Source organism: Neovison vison, chromosome 8, assembly GCF_020171115.1.
Source record: "Neovison vison isolate M4711 chromosome 8, ASM_NN_V1, whole genome shotgun sequence".
Lineage (NCBI taxonomy): Eukaryota > Metazoa > Chordata > Mammalia > Carnivora > Mustelidae > Neogale > Neogale vison.
The window spans coordinates 143,907,068-143,919,331 of NC_058098.1; the positions used below are offsets into that span (position 1 = coordinate 143,907,068).

Sequence of the window (12,264 nt, forward strand, 5' to 3'; positions counted from 1 at the left end):
ATGAGGAAAATCTACTGGCATGTGTGGCTCCTAAACCAGAAGGTAATCCACATCCAGCTTAGTCTTTTTTTTTTTTTTAAGATTTTATTTATTTATTTGACAGAGAGATCACAAGTAGGCAGAGAGGCAGGCAGAGAGAGGAAGGGAAGCAGGCCCCCTGCTGAGTAGCGAGCCCAATGCGGGGCTCGATCCCAGGACCCTGAGATCATGACCTGAGCCGAAGGCAGCAGCTTAACCCACTGAGCCGCCCAGGCGCCCCTCCAGCTTAGTCTTTAAAGGAGCCGTGCTCAGTCTGCGCCGGCCCTGACCGCAGTGAGCCTGTGCGGCAGGAGGAGGTCTGCGTCCCTTTGGCTCTTGCCTCTCTCCCAGGCTCCTTGTTCTCAAACAGGCAGCCAAGGAGGGCAGGGAGGCACCCACAGCCCTGCCCCGTGCTGTTCATTGTCTTGAGGAATGAGGTCATTCTGACTCCGGGAAAACTGGCCGTCGGGTTAGTGTAAGTTTGCTGAGATGTTGCTGTGGGCCAGCGGCGTTGGTCAGACGCGGGCAGCCCAGCGTGGAGCGCTTAGGAGCCACCCTTGTCCCCGTGCGTCTCCTGCACTCACTCACCTTCGGGAAATGGTGGGGAGAAGCCGTAACAGGAGCACAGACCTTCTGCTTTCCCTTCCCAGTTAGGAAAGAAGCCGCTTTTTTCCATTTACTGGAAAATAAATCATTAAGATGATGGGTTTGGGCTTCACTTTTCATAGTTGTGATCCAGTTGGGGATGTAGAAGACATCACAGTGTGTGAAATCATAGCAAGAGCAGAGGCTTTTTATATGATACATTTTATTATTTTTAATCATTTATGGAGCACTTCATATTCACAGAGTACCTGCAAATAATTTTATTACACATTTAAATGTTTTATTGGTGGTGGGTATCTACATAATAGACATGAAATAAGATAGGAGTCTTTACTGTGTTGTAAATGTTTGTTTCAGAACATATAAATATCCCTGATCAGATTTCCTCATCTGTATAGTTTTTGCACACGCACAGACTCCGCGGGCCTCGGAGGGCTGTCAGATCGCGTCGGAGCTCGCTGGGGTGGCGCTGTCAGGCAGCCCCTTCTGCAGCTCAGCCCTGCCCCCCAAGACGGAACCTCTCCGCGTGCTGCAGCAGCCATAGCCACCACGCACACCTGCACACTGGGTTTTTTTAAGAGTTTTATCTCAACAAGCATGAATTTGGTTCCTGCGTAAAGCACTGTCGCCGGTCATCAGTGCGTGCGTGCGTCCCTCCGTGTAGGGCGGAGGTGGGTGGACGCACCATCCATTTCCAGGTAACCACGACACGACGTGCTCGGCGGCTAGTGCTCGGCGCCCCCGGTGCAGCCTGTCCTCTCCTTCAAAGCCCTCTGCCCTCCTTTTACGAACAGCATCTTAATCCAGAAAAATGGTTCGCGTGGCCACCGTCTGTTAACATGTTGTGTGTGTGGTGTGTCTCCATGTGACTGCGGAAACCTGTACGTACGTATGTGTACGTGTACTGGACCGAACTTCACCTGAAAGCTGTTTATGATTTTGTGTCTTTTTAACATATCTTAAGCATTGCCTGATATTAAAGTGTCCGACTTAAACAAATGTTATTTACAACATAATCTGATACAGTTGTAAATAACTTTAGGATGGGCCACTTTGTTGGGAAATCTCTTGTCATATGTGATTACTTCTTCAGTAGGAACGCTGGGGGAGCGGTTAGGTCAGAGCCTGGTGGATGGGAGGCTGTTAGTGCGCGCAGGGTTCAGGAAGGTTCCGCCCGTGAGCATGTACCAGCAGCGTGCAGGCACGCTTGCTCTGGTGTCCCCGTGTCAGCCGGACTTGTGTCTTCTCTGAAATCGTTCTTTATCATTTCTTAGGCTAGAAGTGGCATTTGTTGCCTTTTTTTTTTCCAGCTAATAAAGATCAGTCACTAATAAGCCATCATTTATTTCTCTTTCATTATTAGTGTACAGTTTTCCAACAACTTCTTTGTAGTTCTGTGAACTTACTATTTCACCATTTTTTGAGCACATGTACATGTAGGTATAATGCTGAGGAAGTACTTTTAGAAGTTAAAAAGCACAAACTCGACAAGGCCATGGGCCCCGGAGCTCACCTAGAGGGAGACAAGACACAGTTAATGTTAACACAGAACGGCAGGCTGTCCTTGATTCCCACGCAGAATGGATGAGACGGACCGTACTTCACAGTACAGTCTTAACCCTTTCCTCGTTGTCAGTCTCCTGAGCAGCATTTTTCTACTTTGTTTCCTAATTGCTCACCGCCCCCCTCAGCCCCAAATGAAGGAGAACACTAAGGAATACAATTTGGTTGGGTAGGGTTCATCTTTGGAGGGCCGGTAATTATTATCCAAGAACCAAATTCCATCCCCTTGGGGGCTGTAGCCCCACTGGAATGTGTGTGCGGAGGAATTAGCAGGAGGGCTCACCGGGGGCAAGAGAGGGGTCGCGAAGCTCAACTCTGAGCCCGGCTGTAGGGTGGCCGTGTGCCGCGGGTAGCTGGAGAGCGGGATGAGCAGCTGGGACAGGCATGAGGGAGGTTCCAGCTTCCCCACAAACTGTGCCCTCGTTTCCACCTCCAGGGCGGCCAGCTGACGTCACAAGGGCGTGACTGAGGCCCGGTTGAGCCACCAGATAGTAAGTCACCGAGGTCACAGTAGTAGGGGGTCTGCCTGCTTGTCTTCTCTCCCACCCCTTACCTTCACCTGGTGATGCAGGGTCCGCGCAGATGGCCTGGCCGGGCCACCGAGCCTGCTGGAGAAGTCCCACATCCAAGCTCCGCACTCATGTGACGCTAAACATGACTGCCATTTCCCAGGGACCTTCAGCCTCGCAGATGTACCCAGCCTTCTAGATTTCGCTGGTTCCACGCACCTTTTTAGGTTGTCTCTGCTTCTTTCAAACCCCCACTGCGGCCCCCACTCCTGGCTGGGGTTGGAGTGGTCCCCCGCCCCAGCTTAGAGCAGACCTGGAGGCCATTGGACAGTCGCCCCCCTCCCAGTGCCAGAGTCCTCCCCTGATTCCTGGGACCTCGTGCTCTTGATTATCCTTTCTGCCTCACGTGCAGACTTTGTCCAACAGCGCGCGTCCTTCTCTTGCTGTCTCACACGGGAGCGTTTGGTTACAAGGAGGCACAGAGGAAGCACCTATTCTCTTCCCTACCCCCCCACCTGTTAGCTTGGCGACTCGCACTTCACAGGGTCACCCGGCTCACCGCTCCCCTCCTCGTTTTCCACGTGTTTCCTTCCGTCGGACTCCCCGTCCCGTCTCCCCATCCGACCAGCTCTCAGCTCCCGGGCAGTCCTGGTGTCCCTGTGTCTGCCTCCTCAGCAGCCCCGAGCACTGTGCCCTCCCTGCTCCGGCCTCCCGCTCCCCAGCTGCCCTGTGTTGCACAGGGTCCTCAGGGCCTGACTCCCTTCCCACCTGTACCCTCTTCACGCAGATCTCTGCACACTGCCCCAGGCACGCCTCTGTCCCGGACGTCAGACCCGCACACACGGCAGCTGCTGCCTTCTCTTTTCCTCTTGAACGTCTCAGAGGCCCCTCACATTCCACATTGTTGGAATCCCGTTTCAGAGCCGAGCTCTGATCCTTTGCAGCCTTCCCTGCGTCCGAGACTGGCCCTGCCGCCACCGCCGTCTGGCCGCATGTCACGCTCGCAGGTCCGTCCTGCGGCCTCGCTCCCCACGCTGCCCACGTCGGACTGTCACCTGGCCTCGTCCCTCTGCCACGTCTGCACCCCCCCACCACCACCACGGGTACGGGTGACCTGCCACCACATTTTCCAGGCTTGGCCTGGAGAGGACAGGTGTTTTCCTTTAATTCTTCCTCCTGTAGCAGACGGAAACTTCTGTAAGATTTCGTCTAAATAAAAATGTGAAAAACACGTACGAGTACAAGCCCATCTTCTGTTACTGATTCATGCTTCCTCCTCACAGGGACGGGGGCTGATGTTTCCAGAATGTGGGTAGGACATGTTGCCCATGCCCTTGGAATCCTGCCGAGGCCGGGCTGGCCTTCCCTGCCCTTCGTCCTCACTGCTTCCCCGCGGCCCACGACACCAGGCCTTTGCCCACCGGAGCTCCCCCGCCCTCCTTGCTGCGTCTCTTACCCATGCTCAGCTGGAGTCATTTCCTAGGAAGACAGCCCTGAGCTCTCTGTTCAGACCTACTGCGCCCAGCAGGAAAGGCCAGCGTGTGTGGCATGGGCAGTTGGGAAACGAGCAATGATTAATTGCCCCCGGATACAGGGTCTGCTTAGATACAGACATAGAAGTGGTTCAGATGTGGCAGAATAACTTTCCCTCTCGCTTTTCCACATGTGCACTTAGAATATACACAGCCACACCTACGATGATCTCCAGAAGTCCAAGCACCGACCTTGGCCTGTGCCCCAGGGAATTCCCCTTGTGGGGCCCGCTGGCTGCTGTCAGGAGAGGCCGGGAGTCGGTCCCCACTCAAAACCGCTCCTCCGTGGCAGGACCCATGCTTGCCGGGTGCGCGCCAGGGTTAGTACCTGAGAGGTGGGTGGCGCGCTCCAGTGTGTGTTACACAGGACCGTGTCGATCCCTTGCCCAAAGCCCTTGCGCGGCTCCCCAGCCCCTCGGGAGGAGTCTGGATCTCTCGTGGCCTTGCTGACATCCCCATTCTTGTCCTCACGCCTGCGCCGTCACTGCCCTGTGCCGGCCACCTGCCTAATCGCTGTCCCTCTCACCCATGCAGTCGTCACTCAGGCAGCGCCCCCTCGGCCGGGAGGGTCCTATCCCTTGACCCCGCTGTTTTCCTTTACGTCTGGGCTCCAGCTTTCCATTCCGGACGTTCAGTCCGGCCCCCAGGTGATGTTCCCGTGGCTTGTTCAGCAGGACTGTGAGCGCACCCAAAGTTATTTCTCTCGTCTTTGAAAAAAAAAAGTGTCATATCTGCCTTCCTTGCTAGATCCTGAGACAAATGCATGCAAGGGTGCACGTGGCCCCAGGGTTTGCTGGGGCCTGCCAGGTGTTGGCCACACACGTGAACGGCGGCGTCTGCGGCGTACAGAGGCGTTAGTGCCCGGTGTGCTAAGGAGATGGGCAGCCAACATCCACTTCTCGCTTCTTGGAAGGCTGCGGCGTTCTCCCTGAGGACATCTTGCTGTGCATTTGCCGGGTGGCCCTCCTGTCTGTCGCATCAGGGCTGGGGATAAACAGCAAGTCCCGCTTGATCAGCCAGCGTCCTGGTCGTTTTCATGTTGGTAAAACGGGATGATGTCAAGTTTGCAAAACCACTTATTTTATTGTCCCACGCAGCTCCTACAGATACAAAAAAATACATCTGGCACATACCATAAAGTTAAATTATTGATTTTATTTTATGAAAATTGCAAAATAAAGTTATGTGTCTGCAGAGGAAAGCAGTCATGGGGTGGGGGAGCTTTCCCACAGGAGCTGATGGACTGAGCGCCGGTGTCCTACGCAACTGACGAGTCGCTGACCTCCACCTCCGAAACTAACGGTACATGACGTGTCAATTAATTGAATTCAGATAAAATAAAATTTTAAAAAACAATTCTCCGCGCTGTGTTCTGTCAGTTGTTAAGCTTGCTTGTCTCCCGCTGCACCTCAGGCTCGGCGCCCTTCCTGCCTGACGACCCGCACAGCGCTGGCAAGTGGCGTCCTCGGTGCTAGCCACGGTGTGGCCTCGCCGTCACCGCCAGGGGTGGCTGGCGCTGGGTCCAGTGCGGCAGGCACCACGTGTGGGGGTGGCTGTGCTTTTGGTGATGCTTCCTGCTGTGTCTTACAGAGCTGCAAAAACTGGAGGGCAGCGGTTGACCTGTGCGGGCGCCTTCTCACCGCCCACGGCCAAGGCTACGGCAAGAGCGGCCTGCCCACCAGCCACACGGCAGACTCCTTGCAGGTACAGCCCCTTTGGTTGGTCATAAAGTGGGGACACGGAAGGGATGGAGCCTTTCATGGCATGAAGAACAACATGAAAACAAAAAACATATTTTTCTTAGCCCAAATTTAATATCAACGTGAGTTTAGTCTTCCTTTCCTGATCCCCACTTTGCCCCCGGACCGGAGCCCCTCTGAGCCTCAGAGCTGACTGCTCACCCACATCGCTCTGTCCTCTCCGCGCCTCCCCTCTGCCTCCTGCTGTGGCGACTCCCTGCCCTGCCGCACCTGCCCAAGGCTGCTCTGTCCACGCCCAGCCCTGCCCGCCCTGCCCTCCCTCCCGCCGACTCCTGTTCCAGCCCTCCCTCACACTCACACCCGCGCCCTCTGGATCCATTCTCAGCAACAGTTGGCAGGTTAGGCCAGATCAGACAAAATCATGTACATCATTTTTCTTAAGTTCAAGAGTAATTTTTATAAACGTGTAATTAGGCACATGTGCTAAGAAGCGGAGCGCAGGCTTTGTTAACACTGGGCATCAAGCTCTGCTTCCAGATTTCTGAACCGACGTTCATAGGTAACCTGTTGTTTCCCTTGTATTCTGTGTTTTAGCTGTGGTTTGTGAGGCTGGCACTGCTGGTGAAGCTGGGCCTTTTCCAGAATGCCGAGATGGAGTTTGAGGCCTTTGGAAATCTAGACCAGCCTGATCTCTATTACGAGTACTACCCTCACGTATACCCAGGGCGAAGGGGTAAGGCAGTGCTGCGCATACTTACGCCTTTGCATGTGTTTTCTTTGGTTTGCTTCGCTTCACACAGAGTAAGCATCCTCCGTTGCCCTAACATATCCAGTCTGGAAAAACCAAGTGAGTAGCCTGGCAGTGAGCCCTGACTTACGGTACGACCTCACTCAGTTTTCTAGACATGCTTCTTGGACATCCCACCACACAGCCCTTCCCTGTCCAACAGCCCTACTCGGGCACCTGCTGAGGGACAGCGGCAAGGCTCGGTGTTAGACCTGAGTGGTGGTTTTTGTTCAGACTTTGTGACTGTGCCGCCCTGTGAGCAGTCATCGACATCGTGACTACGGCAGACACACAAACAGAACAAAACGTTCTTGCAACAGTACTTCATGCCATTGTCTGCTGGTCTCTATCCTGATTTTAAAGTGGATAACGTGCTCAAAAGTGGATAATGGGCCCCAGCAGGCCCCAGCCATCATTTGGAAGACTCTGGGCGGCAGCACAGGGTCGTTGTCAGAGAGCAAGAAACTCAGACTGGGGAAGGGAGAGCGCAGAGGACAGACAGCCTTTCAGGGCACGGGCAGCTGTGAGGGGGACAAGCGGTTCTTGATGGAGAACTTGCAGATCTGCCGAAACCCATCCCATGTTGCTGTCGAGCGGAAGACAGCTTCGGGAGGACTTGTGCCGTGGTGGCTGAAGGCCAGGGCTCCACTGTCTAGCTTCCTAGTAAGTCCTGCTCTCTGCTTAGTTGCATGGGGCCCTGGGCAAGTGATCGGCGTCTCTGTATCTGGCGTCCTTACCAGGACAGCAGGGCCGATGCTTCCTAGGGCGTTTGTGGCAGTTGGGCAAGGTCTTACACGCAAGGTGTGGCGTCGGCTTTTGTCGTGTTCTGTTCTTAGTTCGTCGGAAACACGCTGTAGATGACCGCCATCCTCTGTGAGATCTGCCGCCCAGCATCTGTGGGGTGTGACTGTGGAGGCACAAAGGAAAGTTCTGGTCGTCAGGAGACAGAATCTGAGTCAGAGAGAAAATAGAGAACAGCGCAGAGTGCAGAGGCCTGATTAATAGTGAAGATCGTGATGGCCATGGCGTTGTCGGGAGCTTACATCAGCGTCTCACTTGGTTAACATGAGTAGTAGGTGATCGCATGAGACAGAAGTAAAACACGGTTCTCAGCTTCCTCTTGTGCTGTTTTCTCTTAAAACTTGGATCCCGGTTCAGTAGTGGGGGACACAGGGAAGGAGCAAGCTTTCTCCTTTATCGGGTTTACCCTCCGTGCGGGGAGTACAGGAGCCAGGCGGGTGACCGAGTCTGCCCAGGCTTGAAGGGGGTTTCTAGCGTGGTGCTCTCCTACCTTTTAGCCTCACTAGTGTTGTTAGTCCTGTTTCTTCCTTCTGACTAAGGGAAGTTACCCCTTGTAGAAGAGAAGTGAATGGGAAAGGTGGGTTTTTGTAGCTAAAGCTGGGTAGAAATCAGACCGGTTGGTTTCACGAGCTTGACGGGGTGGGCACGAAGCGGTGCGGCCCATGGGCGCAGAGGGGAGGAGACAGCAGGCCCCTCCCCAACTTGTAAAACTCCTTCCCAGCCTGTGGCCTGTCAGGTCGGGGCGGGGACCCGACGGAAGCTGGGAGCCACTGGGAGCAGTGTTCCTGAGGACAGCCCAGCCTTCTGGTGTCGCCCCAGGTGGAAGAAGCGGGTCAGGGGCTGCCCAGGCCCACCGCCCATGCGCGCCGCCTCCGCTGCAGGAACGGTGACTTCTGTGGGCCCGGCTGGGCCTCTGAGCGCGTCTCCTCCCGTGCTGCCGCCCCGGGAAGCCGAGGGCCGGTGGGCTCTGTCCGTGGGGGCTCGGCTGCGGGGAGCCCCATATCCTGTGTGATGGAGATTGAGACCACGGTGTTTGGAGGCTGCGGCCTTCTCCTCGTTGCTCGGGGGGTACTCCTCTAGCTCGCAGGTGAATGATTTCCAGCCATTTGCGCCCCCTCCCGTGTCGGGAAGGCGACGAGCGAACTTCCATCCCAGAAGGAGATCAGTCTCTAGCCACTTCTGATGGCTCTGAAGGAAAGGTGCCCAGGGAGGAGTTAAGGGCAGTGGCCAAGGGGCTGTTTGGGTGTTATTTCTGCCTGATAAATGATGCCTGGTGACTTTGGTAATCAAGACAGGACATGATAGGGGATGCCTGGGTGGTTCAGCCCATTGAGTGTCTACCTTTGGTTCAGGTCATGATCTCAGGGTCCTGTGATCGAGTCCCACATCAGGATCTCTGCTCAGAGGGGAGCCTGCTTCTCCCTCTACCTCCATTCCCCCTGCTGTACTCTCGCTCGCTCACTCTCCCACGCTCTCTCTCTCTGGCAAATAAATAAAATCTTTAAAAAAAAAAAATAGGACAAGATATTCTCATACTTACGAGGAACAGCTATGTTTTCCTTCAGCATAAAAAATGTTTCTTCCCACCCCGCCTGAATGCAGGCAGAGTGCGGCCTCCAGGCCCGCCCCACGGCGTGATCGTGCTGGGGGCAGGAGGCTGCCCCCATGCAGATGTGGGGACTGGCCATGGCGTCGATGGGTGTCTCGTCTGCAGCTGGCAAGACTCAGCTTTGACTACACAGGCCCATCTCTTGGGAGATTCAACTCCTAGATTCCCTAAAGCACACAGCTACCCAAGTGCTCCGGTTTCCGTCCCTGCTGAGGTCTGCGAGAACAGTAGGTTCAGTACAACTGCGTGCCCACCAGCTACTTCTGCGTTCACCGTGGGTGTTTAAGATCCAGTAAGAGCCCAGACGTCGGGTGAGTCCTGTGCTGGCCGGGGCTGCTCCCGAACCTTTCCTCTGTGAGCACAGCAGTAGCTGGCGTGCCCATGGTAATGCTTGCTCTGTCCCGCAGTCCGGAGCCCCTGCCCTTCTCCACCCAGCTTTCAGGAGCACGCCTTGGTGCCGCTAGTGCCAGGCTTCCTGTAAACTGAGGCGTGCGGCTTCAGGGTCAGGTGCGGCGCTCCCTGTCACCCCGAGCCTCAGTTTGGAGGACATACATTCCCCAGGAAAACACGCTTCTGATTTTGCCGGAAATTAAATTGCACTGGGATGTGGATAAAGAGAAGATAGTAGCCATGCATCATTAAGCAGCTAATTTAAATTATGAAATAGACATAAATCCTCCATACGTTATCACTAAAGTGTGTTAACATTCATCTGCAGCAATATGCTGAAGGTTTCCTAATTTTTTCCTCATTTTGTGATGTAACAAGCTTAAATGCAGGGTTTTGATTCATTCATTTCATTTTAACTTGCAGTATATAAGCAAAACAAGTCATTAAGATATGCTTTAAAGAGGAGGCTATACCACTATAAACAAATAAATAAGTTTTATGAACGAGCTTTAATATATTTTATTTAAATATCAGCCATGATTTTTAGGCATTCAGAATATTCATAGCAAAATTGTCCTGAGTAAAAATTATGAAGTGCTTTGTTTTGTTCTTTAAATTTTCATCCCAGAAAGGAAGAGTATTGTGGTCTGATACATGCCTAGCTGTTTCGTAGCTAGTTTCTGCCTGTCTCAAGGGTGGAGCGTGTGTTTCCAGAAGCTCCACACTGTCCCTTCATGGGTTTGAGCGCTCCCACCTGCTTGAGAGAAAGAACAGCGGAGAGCATTGAGCCACTGCAGGCTCCCTGTCCCCAGGCCTCTGTCCTTACTGCTTCCTCCCTTCAGAGGCCACCTCCGGCCCCTGTTGCTCAGGGCCCCAGAGGTCAGAGGAGGAGCTGCTGCGTCGGGCCCTCACTCGCACTTCCGACAGCCGGGGAGAGCGTTGCTTGAGCCCAGACCCCGTGATGAGCAGCGAAGCACTGGGGCCTGAGCAGGGTTGACACTTCAGGGGCACACTAGGCCACCAAGCTCTCCCTGGCCTTGTCACCAGGTGCAGGAAACTCCAAAGATCAGTGCTGGTGGTGAGGGTAGAAGCTGTCGAACAAGAAGGAAAATGGAGCTCCACGGGACACCCTGTGGCCTCTGCGTCCAGGGGCAGGTTCGTTCTCTCCGTAGCGCTCTGATTTTGAGACAGAAGTCCCCTTCCCGTGAGCTCGGACTCTGGCCAGTAGGGCCCCCTCCGACCTGGAGACGCCGGCGCACGGGTTGGTTTGCACGGTTGGCCGGATTGGGTCTTTCCGTGTCACTCGCTTCCTGTTCGCCGCATTCTTACCACTTCTGTCCCTGGGAAACCCAGTCTAGGGTGCTGCCGGCTTGAGGCCTTTCTCCTCTTCATTCGGCCAAAACTGAGTATTTCTTTGGCAATTAAGTACTTCTTAATTGAGAAATTAAATACTTAATTAGTAAATTGAGTAAAAATACTCAATTAAGTACTTAATTGGCAAGTTTCTTTGTTCAATTAATTGAACAACTTTTAAATACAAAAAGGAATTTTATTAAACACTCAAATAATTAATAAATATTAACATTTTTTCCACATTTACCTCAGCCATTTGTGTAATAAGCTCAGGGATGCGTTACCGACGTGGCCTTTCCCGCACCTCAGTCCTGTTCCCCTCCCGTGCGTGTGTCACTCCCGTGCGTGTGTCACTCCCGTGCGTGTGTCACGTGTGCTCATGAGCCTTGTTTTCATGCCCACGGCAGGTACACGTGTACACACAGACACGTGAAAGTGTCTGGTACACGTTTTAAATGCACACTGCGAGCACACCTTTCTTCGTTTGCTTTCTCCCGCAGAACATTATCCGTTTCCATGCACATCCATACAGAGGGACACGCAGAGGTTCCACTTCCAGGCGGTGACATGCGTGACAGTCCTGAACAACCGTCCTTGGTCGCATCCCTGTGCACACATTCTTGCGCGTCTCTAAGGCACACGTTAAAAGTGCCACTACCTGGCTGCATGGCGTTTGTATTTTCAGGTTTTTTTTTAAGATTCCATTTATTGCTTAGACAGAGCGTGCGCACAAATAGGGGCCAGGCAGGAGCAGAGGGAGAAGCAGGCTCCGTGCCAAGCAGGGAGCCCGACACGGGGCTCGATCCCAGGACCCCGGGACCATGACCTGAGCCGGAGGCAGCCGCTTAACCACCTGGGCCCCCCAAGCACCCTGTATTTTCAGTGTTACAGGAAGTAGTCCAGTTGCTTTCCGAAGCCGCTGTAGTGCTTCCCACTCCCAACGCCACAGTCTTAAGAGGTCTTGTTTCCGCCCCTGTGAATCCGTCATTACTGGGCAGGCTTCCGTCGGGTGGGTCTGAAGGTCTGACCTCACTCTTCAGCTTCATGCTCCTGCGTGAAATGCCTTTTTGTACGTGGAAGCGGCCGCTGGGGCTTCCTCTGCAGGGCTCACTCCCAGGGCGGGTCTGTGTCCCCGTCGGTTGTCTTCCGCTACCGGCCTGTCGCAGTTCCTCACATATTTCGAGTATTTAATCTTTTGTCTTTTGTGACTCTTGCGAACATCCTCTCCTGCTCCGGGAGTACGGTTTCCAGCGCTAGAGGATACTGTAATTCCGACGTACAAACGTCCGCAGCCTGTCACGTTTCGGAGTGACCTTGCTTCCACGTGCTGCTGTGTCCGAAGTAGTGGGGGCTGATCCTGCCAGTGTCCTTGGAACCGGACCAGGCAGGCTGGAAC

At 54.0% G+C, this 12,264-nt stretch overlaps 1 protein-coding gene across 1 annotated transcript in view; it reads left to right on the forward strand.

The window, feature by feature from the left end:
* The window catches only part of TRAPPC12 (trafficking protein particle complex subunit 12), a 71,094-nt gene that overhangs the window by 22,545 nt on the left and 36,285 nt on the right, over nt 1-12,264 (forward strand). The window contains 2 exon segments of the mRNA XM_044262169.1: nt 5,819-5,932; nt 6,523-6,661. Coding sequence (XP_044118104.1) covers nt 5,819-5,932; nt 6,523-6,661 — 253 coding nt within the window.